Source organism: Bemisia tabaci, chromosome 1, assembly GCF_918797505.1.
Source record: "Bemisia tabaci chromosome 1, PGI_BMITA_v3".
NCBI lineage: Eukaryota > Metazoa > Arthropoda > Insecta > Hemiptera > Aleyrodidae > Bemisia > Bemisia tabaci.
The window spans coordinates 7958079-7973186 of record NC_092793.1 but is presented as its reverse complement, the minus strand read 5'-3'; the positions used below and the strand labels follow the sequence as shown (position 1 = coordinate 7973186).

General features: G+C 35.6%; 2 protein-coding genes across 7 annotated transcripts in view; one reads left to right on the top strand and one right to left on the bottom strand.

Annotated features, from left to right (window-relative positions):
- The window catches only part of MESK2 (misexpression suppressor of KSR 2), a 51146-nt gene extending 41168 nt beyond the window's left edge, over positions 1 to 9978 (top strand). For all 6 annotated transcript variants that reach the window (XM_019054540.2, XM_019054556.2, XM_019054548.2 and 3 more), the window contains one exon: positions 2226 to 9978. In XM_019054540.2, coding sequence (XP_018910085.2) covers positions 2226 to 2335 — 110 coding nt within the window. In that variant the 3' untranslated portion in view covers positions 2336 to 9978. The remainder of the gene's footprint in view (positions 1 to 2225) is intronic.
- LOC109039180 (3'(2'),5'-bisphosphate nucleotidase 1) lies at positions 9064 to 13191 on the bottom strand. The gene has a single exon (XM_019054567.2). It carries the CDS (start codon positions 12755 to 12757, stop codon positions 11834 to 11836), a length of 924 nt encoding a protein of 307 aa, XP_018910112.2. The 5' UTR covers positions 12758 to 13191; the 3' UTR covers positions 9064 to 11833.
- Positions 13192 to 15108: the final 1917 nt, after the last annotated feature.

The window sequence follows — 15108 nt, the reverse complement described above, 5'->3', positions numbered from 1 at the left end:
ATTCCAATCCCAGATTTATCGCTGAAAGAAGAAGAACTCTGTACTGTCTCTGCCATGTATTTGTACATCTTTGTTCAATCTCTTACTCTCATTTCTTAGATGACGTCTCTAGATTTTTTTCGGTCATATGACCCTCTCATGAAATAATATTGTTGAGGAATATTTTGAAGTTAGGATAGTTTCTTCCCTTCCAAACTGTCCAATTTATTTACTCTTTTTGTCAGTCCCCCCCCCCTCTGGTGCGCCTAAATGTATCTAAGCTTTTGTATGAGTCACTTTGTCATGTTTCCTCGTTTAGCTTAGTGCAAATTTTTTACCGTTCATGTTGAATATTGCTGATAGTCCAGGTGTAATCAGTTGCTTTGTTTTTTGTTTTTTTTTTTGCCATATTTTTTTCGAACCTTGCATAATATTAAAACAAGACGACGGTTCCAACGTTAAGACGTTGGAGAGTGTTCACCGTAGCACCTCGTCAATATGTAAAAGTGGTTTTGCGCAGACGGAAGAGAGCGCTGCAAGACGCTGTTGAACTAAACGTGGAGCGTAACCTAGGAAACATACATATATACAAGAAATGTCTTGTCATCATAGAGTAAAATATAGGGGTTATTAGTGAAGGGATACTTTGTACCCAAAGATTTTTCTAGAACTACGATGACAAAAAATTTGAACGATCCTTGAAAGAGTCATTAAATAAAAGTACGTTGCAGAGTTTTAAAACGTAAAGATATTAATTTCTCAAAGACAAGCCTACAGGCATTACATGAAGTGGACAAAATAGGAGAAAAAAGGTAGAAATGATACGTAAAAAAAATTGAGAAACCAGGTATTGCTTCCCGCCACGAAAAATGGCGCCGATTCCGATGGAGTAATGCGGGCCTTTACCATTGGATACATTAGTAACATACACGATGCAAAACGACGGGAAAGGGCGTACACTACTAACATGGTGAACGTTCAATAGGTAATCAATAACAATCAAGTCGATGAAGGCTCCTTTAACCTCTAACAAATTTTTGTATACTTACCTTATAACGTTTAGAAAAGTGACGGATCTTATAGAAACTCGAACAAATTCTCAAACAATTGCTGAGTGTAAAAATTCAATAAAAATTAAAGTGAAACCATCAGAGTTGTCAAATTTTAATGGAGCTTATGAATAATGGCCTTTCATGATGAAAATCTGTGCAAGCTTGACTGTCAAACACCATTAGATAATTCGGTTAATTCTACAGAAATATAAACCTAGGTGCGAAGTGCTACTAAAGTCGAGTGATCGGATAGAGAAGATAGCTTCAAAATGAAAAAATAGACATTCATTTTTTTAAATTATTGTTTTATTCTTTTACTTAGCAGTAGCAAGCATGTATTTAAATCTTTACCTATCTGTCTTTTGAACACTGCTCAGTAATTATTATCTTGTGCAAGTTAGTGAAACTGTTCCTTGGCTCATCTTTAATTGTACCTACCTATTTTTCCTATCGCTTGCAATAATGCAAAGTTATGTAGCTTTCTTGGAACCTAACTCCTCCTGAATCGCTTGTAAAGAATTCATTATTTTTCAAGACCAATGCAATCCCTGCCCAATTGTAGTCTCCCTAGTAGCAGAGTTCAATTTTTATTTTTTAAAGGAAATTTAAAAAAAAATAGAGGTTATATAAATACCGATTTATATAACAGATGCACAACGACTGTACAACGAAAATAGTAGATTTTTGTTATAAGTACCCGTTTTTAAATATCTTGTTATATAATGAGGAATATGGTTGTTACATAAACAGTACAGAAATGATATTTAAATGTCCCTGGTTTCTGTCATAAAAGAACTGTCCTGAAAATGGGATTTCCAAAATGAAATAATGCAGTACGTAAGAAACAATGAAATGTATTTCTGGTTTATATATCAGTTATACATTGCTTTATACAATAATTATATAACAGTCATATAATCTTAACATTGATCTTGATGAAAAAAGATACCTAAAATGGGTACTTTTAACAAAAATAACAAAGTGTTCGTATCATGTTTTACCCAGTACCTACCTAGTCTTGATTATTCAAGAAGAAAAAAGCGTAAAATTATTGTGTTTATCTCTTTACTTTCTCTGTCGGTTTTTCTTAGCTCTCAAATTTGATGTAAACTCTATTAAATTTCTCCCTTTAGATACTTTTAGATTGCAATTTCGGAAGTTTAAAATTTATGATTTTTTTTATTTGTTTTTTAGCATTCATAGTCATGTCGGTCAAAACTTCTCGATCGCTGGACAGTGTAAGAAGTGCTCCTTGGTCCATTAGAATCACAGAAAATCCAATTTCTGAAACTGCAGCCTGCTAAATGTGGATTATCATCTTACCATGTTTGTTTTTATATGTTTTTGAGTGCTCTATTATATTTTCTTATCATTTGAAATCTTCATGGTGTAATGTAAACTCAAGTTTATGGCTGCTCAAGATGTTGTTTACCCAAATAAAAAGAACAGAAACCTTACGGTAACGTTGAAGTAACCTTGCCACAGAAATGAGGTGAGGTTGTAGGAAAGGCTACTACAGAAACCTTTCTTCAAAACTTTGATGCCTCTACATGTTGGATTTGTCACTCTGATGATGTGGCAATAAGTCTGTAACACAGTGGAAAGGCTCTGATATCCATGCCACCATTTCTGCGGTAATGTTTTTATCTCTTGCCCTTGAATGGCTCTTATAAGATTTTCACAATATCATTGCCTTGTGCTGATGACTACTTTGTGCCTGTAAGCACCTTGCGCCTGCAGCTTTCTGTGGTAACTTTTCCTAACCGTTCTGGAAATGTTCTCTGTCAACCTTAGATGCCTAGGCATCGGTAATTTTAATGTAGTGGTCTGGCCAGAAATCAGTAACGTGACAGGAAGGTCATGATAACTTGGCCAAGGAAAAAACTATTTCTACCGCAACATTGAAGAAATGTTTCCATGGAAAGAATCAAAGTGCAACCTAGTCGCAGAAAATTGAACTGCTCATCTCATTTGATAATAAGGTTGTCCAAAGTTTTTGCCAATGCTCTTAGAAAACGCTGCTGCGGCTAATTTACGTCAGCAAGTATGACAATGTTTTCCTAAGGGTTGCCTCTGTTTGGGTAATCATAGTTACCAATTTTGGTCTACAGAGGGAGCAGTAATGTAGTATCAATTTATGCTGTTTTCTTGCATTCCGTGAGAAGGCCCTTCCACCCAGTTAAATTTTGATGGCCAAAGTGCAAAACCACGTATCTCCATTGCGGTGTTTAGATATTTCATTTCTCCTTTTTTTTTTTTGGAGGATAAACAAGCTAACTTCATGCTTGAAATTTATACTGAATATTGCTGATAGAGAAGAAAAATTGAGGAAGTTTTAAAGAATTTACGTGACTGGTTTTCCAAAGAAAAAATAGAGCATGACAGTAAGTCTACAATATCGCAAACGGAGGTATGTGGTTTTGCACTTCGGCCGTCGATTTGGTGGTACAGATGAACTGTATAATTTTACATGTAGGTAATTTTAACACCAAGGTCGTCGTGACACACATTGAATGCTGCTGCAATTTTTGTGCTTTTTCCCCCTTTAATTAATTTTTAAGGGATTCTGAAGTTTTCATTCCCCATTATTTTGTTTTAGGAAGTGATAGACCTTCAGAAGGCCTAATAATTTGTTATTGATGGGACCCCAATCCCATCACCCGCCTTTTTTTTGAATGATACTGTTCTAATTTTTCTTAAGATGGTTGTAATTTCTGAAATGTTAGGTGTCCTTGAAATTTATATACTAATGCTGTATTTTGAAAACTGGCCAATTATAACTGTCCAATTAATAAATGGCCAAGAACTTATCAACAATGATCTCTGCATATCAAAGTAATAAACACCTAATTAAAATTGCAAAATTGCCTCTGGTTTGTCGTAAAAACTGTTCAGTTTATCTTGCTCCTTGGAATCTTTTGTGACAGTTGCAGCTATTGACAGAGTTGACTCAGGGAAGTTTCGTCAGGAACCTTCAAAAGACAAATGAGAAATTGTACAGTTCCCCCCCAAAAATGTATTCAATTGCATGTTTACCCTATTCCAAAGATGCTGTTACTCTGACACTTCTTCTTCAGATCTTGGTGGCTTGCTTAAAAATTAATTAATTTCTCAAATAGGATTGAGATCAGATTCCTAATTGGCTCAGTTTTCAAATTTAAGCATGAGTCCACTTAATTTTGGGACACTTCTTATAGAATTGATGTGCCTCAAGAAATTTTAAGTTTCTGATTGTCAAAAAAATGATTGTTTACTCCTCTCTGCAACTCTTTAACTGTTGCAGACATTTTTATCGTAAAATTGTTCGACTCTAAGGCTTTTCAATTTTATTTTATCAGCTGGGATTGAACATTCGCTCGATTTTAATTAATGCAGTATTACCTTGCTTTAAGCTTGACCCTATAAATTTTGGGTCAAATGTGTTGTTGTAATGTTCAGGATTTCCAAAATGCATATAAGAGCATAGAGAAAATACGGAAGGTGCTGGCAAGGTAGCCATCTTGAAAATTAGCTTTGACGTAGAAAAGTACACGGACTGGCGCGCTGTTCAAAAAAAGTACCTACATTTCATTATGATATGGAACCTGTTTAAAGACCTACATCACCACCGAATCTAATATGAAAGTCATATATTTGAACATTAGTTACCATGACCCTCCAATTGCTGCTTTTATGACGTACAGAACGTAATCTATCATGGTTATACCTTCAAAACAGGACGAGTCAAGATAAAAGTTGTTATTAAGTATATGAAATATATATTTTTAACTTACGAATTATTTTCAGTTACAGTCAATCATTGGTAGAAAAACATATTGAAACATAAAAAGGCAATAGTTACGAGTTTTTAGAGCCAAAATAAGTGAGAACCTTACAACTTCACAACCTTTCCCGCTCCCTTTTAAATTTCAAAAAGGGCTCAGTTTTCCCGCGATACCATTAACCAATTAGAAGGGCGGCTTCATTTTTAGCTGTGAGTAAAAAAGTGCATTTTTCAGCTTGCCAATACCCTCTGTATTTTCTCTATGATATAAGTGTGGTTAAAAGTGGTTTTGAAAAATGTGCTTTCGCCAGAGCATGTGAGAATTATTTTCGTCTATTCCTTTTGTCTATTCCGACCAACCTGCAGATTAAGTTAATATGATTCAATACAATGAATGTAAGGAAGTTCTGGTCATGGAATTCTGGACTCCCGAACCTTTTTTATGATAGATACATTTTTGCTTATGAGGCACGTAAGCTAACGTTAATTTTTGAACTTGCAATTTTTTTTCTCAAGGATGATTTTTGAAGTTGTCTTCAATGATTTACACCTTGCTTATCTCAATGGTTTTCATCATTTTCGTTCATCTTTTAGAGAGTGTCCTGTAGTATTTTTACAATCCTAACAATGGTGGAAAAAAAATTGTTGAATGTGTCATGCTTTCAACTGCTTGTTGAGTTCTGTACCATGCGCTGCAATTGCAATATCAAACTTGCTGCTGAGGAAGAATCTTTTGTTTCTTTCACTTCTCCTCACAATAAACTTTTTTATTCTCATCCAGGAATGGGCTAATTTTGACCTTGAGAATGGTACATCATATTGTCTCATTTGGCCTCCAATCCTGAAACTGAAAATCCTCCCTCACAAAATCTTTTTTCCTCCCCCCTCGAGGGTCCAGTGATTTGACATTCAATTTCCCTAGACACAAATCCCCCCCACACCTCTCTCTTCTTTGAAGAATTTCCCTCTTCCAATTGAGGCAAGGTCTTTGTGCAAACTGTGTTTCATTGAAAAGAAATGTGGAGAAGGATTAGAATCTCCTGCATATAATTCACTGTCAACTACTACAGAAGAAATACTAAAGAAAGTTCAAAAATCAGTCTCCAATAATCACTGTCGGGTTTTAATGTCTTCTGAACGTTGATTATATTTAGATTGGCCACACTCAAGTTTCTGTGTAGAGGGAGGATTCTCCTCTGTTCCTCTTATTTTTTCCTTTTTAAATACTAAGTTTTAATTTTCTTATGTTATTAAGTGGCTTTTGCGTAGAAAATGAAATTTTATGATGCACCAGAAATTAACCATCTCTGAGAATCTGTAATGAATTTTTCGAAATAATTTTCATTGTATTATTCAGAGCTTAGCTTGCATTGAACAGACTCCGTGCAAGTGGTCCATCCTTGTGTTTTTTTTCTAGCTTTCATTTTTGTGCAGTATTGATGCAAGATCTTAAAAAAAAGTTGCCTCCTAATTTTTGCTTTTCGGATTTTCTAGTATATTTGTAACTTTTCCTTTTATGGCTAACTCAGCATAGTTATAATAATTTACTTTATACCTAGTCCTGCCGAAAAACTTATCATCCTCAGGAAGTATCAATTCATCATGATTTCCAAGGTTATGTTTTGATAATGACAAATAATGCAGGAGAAAAAACATTGTTGAATTTTTCCTGATATCACCCAAGAAATTTTGAAAAATGTAATCAACAATTTATGGATACGTAATTTAGCTGTACAAGTTGGACTGGAATGTAACATGTTGACAGTGAAATTCCAAAATGATTGCGATGCAATTAATTGCAGTGTTTCAAAATCTACTCTCTGGTTTCATTTTGCCAAAGACCAATTTACACAGGTCAGTCATTGAGCATCTTTTTAAAATCTTCCGCGCCCGGCCATAACTCGGCAGCACTCAATACTACATCACATCGGCTGCTTCCATAAGAAATGCATTGCACTCAATACTACGCCACTGCGCAGTAGAGTTCCACAACTCGTCCTCGGGAAGGACTGATCTGTGTAGATTGGTCTTGATTTTGCCTGACTTGAAAAGCAAATTAACATCATGCTCTGAAATTTTCCCCGCAAGATTCTTCTCACAGAGAATAAGAATCATGAGTTTTCAATGGCTCTCCACCTAAAAAATGAAATATGACTGGAAGTTTGCAATGCAAGGTAAATGGTTTTGGGATCTTACTGTCCCCATGCTTTTGCAGGGTATCTGCAGATCCAGAAAAAGTAGAATGTAGAAGTGAAAAAACCGGGCATTGAATTTTCCTGGCAAAAGTGAGTTCTTTGTAGAAAAACTGTATGTTAAATCTTATGGTAACAAATGTTCATGGGAAAAGGGACCTCAGTTCACATTAATTCTTAACAAACTTATCTCTATTGAAGCATCTATGAAAATTTTGCAACAAAAAGTGCCCAAAATTTTCACATTAGGCAGAGTCATGGTGGCTTGAACAGGGTGTCTAGCATCAGGATTTTCCCGATTCTATCAGGGCTTGAGGTTAATCGGATTTGAGGAAAAATCGGTCGTAAAATCAGGATTTGAGAAAAGTCGGCTGTCTGATCGGATTTTTTTATATGCTTTTGCATACGCTTATGCAGAAATTTTAATTTTTCTCCACAAAAAATCAGGATTTGGAAAAATTTTGAAATCAGGATTTAGCAGTCAAAAATCAGGAAAAATCAGGATTTCCCAAAATGACAAAAAAGTTAGACACCCTGTTGAAGCTTATGGTTAAAAAATGTTTGTTTCACAAAGAAACGCAATTCGAATTTATAGTTTGCTCTGTTCAGGTCACGAAATTACTCGACTACAATAGAACCCCATGTCCTTGTTTGGCACAAAAATGGATGAAACCCCTATCAACTTCTTTTTGCACACTAGAAAGAGCTCTCCATAGAAATCTCACAATCTGATCTTTTCATCCTTCCAAATCAACAAAAACTGCATCTTTGACAATTTTTCCATCAAGAACTAAGGCCCCTTTTCTTGTGGATGGTCTGAATCAACGACTTTAAATAGATTCTAGATTTTGCTGGATCTTCAAATTTCTTGCATCTCTGCCAACAAGTGGAAGAAGTCTAAATTTGTCCAACTGCCCCAAAAAATTATTTGTATCCAGTCATCGCATTTGTTGATGTTTTAACAACTAATATTTTTAATAAGCCACTTTACTACCATTGTTCTAATAGCCAATACACTTTCATTGTGTTATGTTTGAAGCTGAGAAATCTTAAGATTGCGGACACCCTATCAAGGGAATATATTTTGGAAGTGTGAAAATTTAATCCCAGATAATTTTAACCTCCTTTTCAATGATCTTGATTGAACTTCGGGCTGTATTTCGTAAAAAGGAAAAAACTCTTTTCTTTCATAGTAGAAATAACATATGTGCCATTAGTTTCTTTATGCAGATACATGCTTTCATAGATGAACCGAAAGTAATACTTTCTTTTTGCGCAATGCAGCCAATTGAAAATTTGTGTAAATTAAAGCTATTTCATAGTTTTGTAGGTATTGCAGTATTTAATTTCTGAAAAAAAGACCAACCAATTTTTACTCTCTGAAGTTTTCTAGTCAAGGATTGTTGTGCAAGATGATTCTTTTAAAATTTCAAAAGGGGAAAGTCGGGCGATTAGAGACAAAACGGGGAATCAAAGAGGCCTGACCTCCTGTTTGAAAGCCTCCTAATCACACCTAGACAACCCAAAAAGGGGTACTTACAGGGTGATGTATAAGTCTCCCATTAACAGTATCTGGCATCACTCCTGTAACTTTTAAATAAATTAAGGATGATTGTAAATTTTCCGAGTGCTTCTAGGTTAAAAGAGACGATTTTTGGAAACCCCCCCCCCCCCCAAAAAAAAAAAAAAATATTTAAGGGACCACCCTGAAACGGGTCCAGAACCTGGGGGTTACAAGGGTGGTACGGGACTTTTAGATCACCCTGTACATCACAGTTATCGTTTAGTAATGGATTCCTAAAATTTGGATGATAGATATAAAATTGAACAGACCTGAAATTTTTGTACTTTTTTTTTTTCTTTCAATTTTTTGGGTCTTTGATGGTCTCGGTGGGTGGTGAGAGACACGACCTTCAATACCCATGTGCTGCTTAGGAAAAGTCGGGGAAGGTATTGCAGTGCAAGTACTGATTGAATTATGCTCTTGTGCAAAATTTTAGGTAGATATCTTGAAAATAGGTTGAGTTATGAGTGATCCAATTTCGACTCTGTAGAGGGAACAAAATCAATGCAGATGGAGTTTTAAAAACTTTTATTTTTCCAACAAAAATGATTCAAAAATTGCAAAAAGGTACTTGGAATGTGAGGATTTACATAATAGGTAACCAGTATTTAAGTCTAAGAATACAGTCGAATTTTAAATTAATTAATCAAACTTTTGAAATATCGAAGTTAGTTAAGTTTTAGTGCCGGTAACATACTGAAAAAAGAATGCTTGGTCTCTCATTACCCTCCAGAAGTAACGGATCGAGAAAGAAGAGACTTTCTTTATCATGCTTCTATTACATGTCCTAAGCTTAAAATTGGTTTTTCAACAAGTTTTTTTCCCCTTCCTTTCTTCTTCTTTTTTTTCAATAAATTTTACTTTCCTCATTGACTATTTTTGTCGAGGATATGAGGATTCCCGAGAGTGGTAAAAAAAAAAGTCAAGAAGCGTAGAGATGAACCAAAATTCAATTTCCATTTCACCATCTCTTTTTATCATTCCAGAAGGCAACAGTGGTCTAAGTCTCTTGTTACCTAGGTCTCTCATTACCCGACCTTTCCCTAAATCAAATCCTGTTGTAAAGAATTACAATGCAATGTCGTGGTTACTGTTTTTTCACTGAAGTCTTAGACTCTTGTAAAAAGATTCATAATGTAACTGAAGTCATGAATATATTATTGTCAACCAGATTTCCCTTTTTAACTTGTTAAATCAGAGATGAAACATCTATGGTAAAAATTATCTGATCATTTTGAACCACGCAGAAATATATGTTGCACTGATATGTTCTTGTAAATATTGCTTTTACATAAATTAATGGCAGAAGAATCGATGAGAGAGTGATACATTTTTATTTATATGTGTCCTCGTGAATACCAATAGTATTTCTAGTTTTAATGTGATGGATTTATTATTATACAATAAACATGATTTTTCTTGTGTAAATTTATTTAGTATGTTCCTTTATCATTTATTTATCTCAGTTAACATCATCCTTTGATGCCTTAAAGGCTGTCTCTTATGTCAACAAAAGAAATCTTCATAAGAAATGTAAATATTTTTTCCACTATTACTCATACAGTTTTAAACAACTAGAACTTCCTAAGGACGATACGAATAATATAGGTACTTTCTGTAGTTATCGTCCATTTTTGAATGATCAATTGCTCCTCTACAGAAGAGAAGCATCTGGCTGACTACACTCTTTGACCGTGCTCGACTCTCAACCCTCGGATATTGATAAAATTCATGGAAGAGGACTGCTGCTCATATATTCAGACGAAATTGGACACATTTATTCAGGGAACATAGACAAAAGAAGTCTTAGGTATCAAGTACAGGTATAGGAGAATATAGGTAGACTTCTTTATACTTAGTCTTTGTTCATGTAATTGAATCAGCAAGAATGAAAATCCACCAACTCAGGTTTTTTTTTTAAATTCCACTTTTTTACGGTTTAGTATTGCTTACTATGTAAACGCAACTGCGCATAAAAGGAAATTTTAAAATTGCTATCAGAAGTGCTCAAAACAGCAACACCTCAAAGCTCCTTCTAAAAATCAGTAATTTCTTCACCTACCTACTATGCAGTTTTCTGGTTCTCTTTATTGTTTCAATTTTTCCGAGTTGAAAAGTTTCCATTCTCACTGATTTAATTCTAATGGTAGGTAAAAAAAAAAGAGAACGCTTTGTTCTAGCTCTCAACCTAATTCATTCCTTCACAGTGGTAAAATACATGGGACAAAATCTATAATTCCTTAGATAGTGGACATAAAAATCAGGGCTGAAAAAATCAATATGGAAGCAGTTGAATAAATAACTTCAGCTGACTCACGCAAATTCTTGTACTTAAATTGTGATTTCCTCTATTTTTCTCTCAAAAACTCAGACTGTCATAAGTAATTTCTATTTTCCTCCTTCCATATTTCAAAACTGACAAATGGCAAATTTTGTTTTATAACTGTTGGCAACCTAGGTGTATATTTATATATATTTTACGGAGCCTGTATAATTTGACAAGGAGGTCACAAAATGTTCCACCTCGAATAAGATCGGAGTGTGGCCAAAAATTTCTTCATATGAAATTATTGGACTGTTACCTATTTCACAAATGATCTCTGAAATTTACAAAATAAAATTTTCAAAAAACTGGAGAGAGAGGCTGCTTGCCAAGGCAACTTTCCATCACAGTGAAATGGTGGTCATTTTTGCCCCTAACTGAGGGAATGAATCATTTTAAAAATAATCAAACTAAATAGTATGAAAATAATTATATGTGCTGAGTAAAAAAGTCTTTAATTACTGGGCAATAACATGAATATTAAGAAATCAAAAACCTCAATTAAAAAATATGAACTCAGTTGTACATTAGACATTGCAGTGTTTAAATTAAACTTATTAGAGATGTCGTCAGATAAGTTGGTATTTGCTTCCATTCCACTAGCAAGCAAACACTATGGAATCATCTAACAGGATGACCGCAATAGAGGATTGACCACACTCTGATTGCAAGCATGATCAATCCTCAATTGCCTGTGGACAATTGCAAACGGAATGTAAAAAAAAGCCAACTTATCTGACAACACCTCTACTAGAGCACACGCTTTGTATGTTGAGACAAATGTCAATCTCTCATTACCTTCGAATCAGCACCACTCAGATGGCACCACTGATGAGAGATGACCTAAACAATACTTGACTTTTGTCTCAACGTACAATGCGTCTGCTCTATATCACCATCATACCAGAGCTATGTGAATAATTTAGTAAGGAAGGTTGAACAGATGTCACTAATTTAATGCTAAATTAAAAGCTCTCGTATCTTCTGCGGCACCATTTTTAAATAAAACTCATGATCAGAAGCCAAAGCCGTTGCTAGTACTCCTCGAGTGTTGGCATGTGGAGTATCCTTGCTGTAATCATATGTTGCACCATGCATATCGGTCAACTCCCCACCCATTGCTCTGAGAACTGCTTCAGGGGCACATGTATCCCAGCGTTTACACCCAGGGCTTGCGAATACATAAGCATGAGCTTTCCCTTCCATTAGGAGTATTACTTTGTGTCCTGCTCCTCCAACTCTCAACAATTCATCTGGACACATCGCATCTAAAGTTTCTTGTATTTCAGGGGTAAAATGTGACCTTGTGGTGGTTATGATCCTTTTGTTTGGGGGTGGTGGTATTGGCTTGAAACCTGCCACACCATATCCTTGCAAGCCCCAAATAGTGCGACCTATTTTGTTCTCATCACACAATTTGAAGTTATGAAACGGTTGATGGATTACACCTGCGATAGCTCGCTGGCCAACTGCTATTCCTATCAAGACAGTTACGTGATCCAGTAAGCCTTTGGTGTATTCTGAAGTTCCGTCTAAAGGGTCTACCCAAATGACAACATCTTTCTCGGACACTGATACCAAATCGGGAGGACAAGTGGCTTGTAAAACTGATGTATCACTATCAGCAGTGACATTATCCAAGGCTTCGTAACAGGATGGTTCTTCTTCACCAATGATGGTTACACCAGGAAATTGTTTGGTGAGAGTGGATATGATGAAATTCTGTGCTGAGCGATCTGCCTCTGTTTGCAAATCATTGACACCCTTGTCTATTATGCCCAATTCCCCTTTTTTCATCACATCTCGTATGATCTTACCAGCTTGTCCAGCGACAGAAACTGACGAGGCCACGATTCTTAAGATTAGAGGTGTGCATTGAGCCATAGCTAAGACTCACGACAGGAATGATCGTCTACTGGCCTGCAGTGTGCTAGAGATGAGATGAAAGGAATGCCAGCTCGGTGAAACTTCAATCTAATGAGCTTGGAGAGCCAGGTAATTGATCCAAAATTCAGAGCAAAGAGTACAGAGGGAAGACTAGGATGGGTATTGTATCACTTGTATAGCTAGTAAATGTCTGTAATAAGACAACAATAATGATGATTCCTGAAAGTATTCCGTACGATTAGAGACAGATGAACTAAACTTAAAGAAAGTGACAACTGATAAGTGATAAGAATGGCACCATAACCATATGCAATGAAAATGAAATGGCAAATGAGCCAGCGTGTTTACAAATAAGCCAGCCAGTGTTGCCGTTGACTACTTTCGAAATCACGCACGCTCGGCCAAAATATTACATTACACATTTTCCTCTCCGAGTAATCCGAGTAGGGTGCGAAATTATCGTCTCCCTAAAATAATTGGAAACACGGGACCTAATGACTGATCGCGTCGAGATCGACGTCTGATCGTCTGAAGGAAAAGAAAGAAAACTGAGTTGCTAAAGGGGCAACAACAGTTTTTAGGTAGTTGGGCAACACTGAATGCGAAGTTCATAAAAGTTGCCGCGAATTTCAAAAATGTATTCTAGTCCACCCTGAGGCGACCACCAAATAAGTGCAGTTCCGGTACAAAAAGTTTATTTCACTCAAGGTCACGGCTCGTCGAAGTGTGGACTCCAGACATTTGAAAAATAGTAACTAAACGCTTTAGGAACTTACCAAATTACTGCTAGCATTTGATTTTTCATTTCAAGCCTAATCACAACTACATATATTTTTTTTTTTTTTTTTTTTTTTTTTTTTTTTTTTTTTTTTTTTCCATACTATATAGGTATAAAATATCTTCAATTTTTCTTGCTGTGAACTGAATGATCTCCACGATAAATCAATTTTTTTGTTGGATCCTACCGTTTGACTGGGATGAAATTTTGACCTTGCATTTGAAATCGCTCTGCGGCCCACTTTAACCTCTAAACCTTTCGTTTCTCACATAAAGGGGCTTGGAGGACAAGGCGTACAAGTGCAGTTTTTGAAAAACTTGAGACATTGATGATTTCAAGTAAAACCATACCCTGTGAAAATTTCGGACCCAAAATTCCAATTTTTAAACATCAAAAAGTCGGTTTGAATTTTCTCTCCGCCATAAGGATCCATGTAATTTTGAAACCTCTATCACATATTTCTCGAAATGACAAAAACTGCACTTATGCTTCTTGTCCTCCAAGCCCCTCACTTGACTTTTACATCAATGAGTAGGTACCTATGTTGGAAAAAAAACCTTCCATTCTTCAAAATTGGTCATCATCTTAAATTTGAAGAACTTCAGTTGACCAGTTGGAATTTTTGACTTTGAATTTTTAATTTAGTCAGCCATGGTTGGACGTTTTTGTTAAGGAGAGCACAAAATTGACTACAACCCGAATTGAAAAGAGGAGCTCACAGAGTATTAGAATTAGACATCTTAGATGGCTAAATATTTGTAAAAATAGGAGCAATACAATGGGCCCAAACTTGCAATGCAAAGACAAACGTTTGTTAAGAACAGTACTAACAATTAGTAAAAGTAAGGGTAAAAAAGTATGTTCTTATCAAACACTTTGCCCAGTGACGCAAACAACCGAGATGAACATGCCAATGCAGCTGAACATACGGCCGTCTGAGTGATTGAGTGGAACACAAAAAAAGGCTTTTCACCACGGATGTGATAAGATAAGTGCAAATCGACTTTGAAACTCCTAAACCACATATCTCCGTCTGCACCTTTGCAGACTTCTTGTGAGACTTTCCTTTAATGGGAAAATTACTCGATGTTAATTTTTAAAAACTTCTGTGAAATTTTTCTTCGGTGCAAAGTAAATTCTTTTGGTGAAAACTTAAGCAAAGAGGTTGATTTGTTCTTCTTTAAAAAAAATGAAATTTAAGCTGGGATTTTAGAATACTGCAAACAAGATATGTGGTTTGGAACTTTCACTGTCAATATGTAGGAAATTGCCTCTGAAATTTTTTTATCAATTGCTTTAATAGGATCACAGTCAGCTTTGTACGGTTAATAAGATAAAAGATTGACAATTTGACACAATTTGATTAGGTCGGCGGTTTAATATAACATACCGTCCGTGACGTACCATGAACATACCATCAGTTACCTATAGCGTTTATATTATGCACAATGGTTTTCAGTTTTTCACGGCATTGAAGATGAAAAACAAGAATGTCTAACAGATGTACAGACTAAAAGCCTAATAATACTGGTGAGTTGACACAAGATAATTATTTACTTCAAGGAGGCAA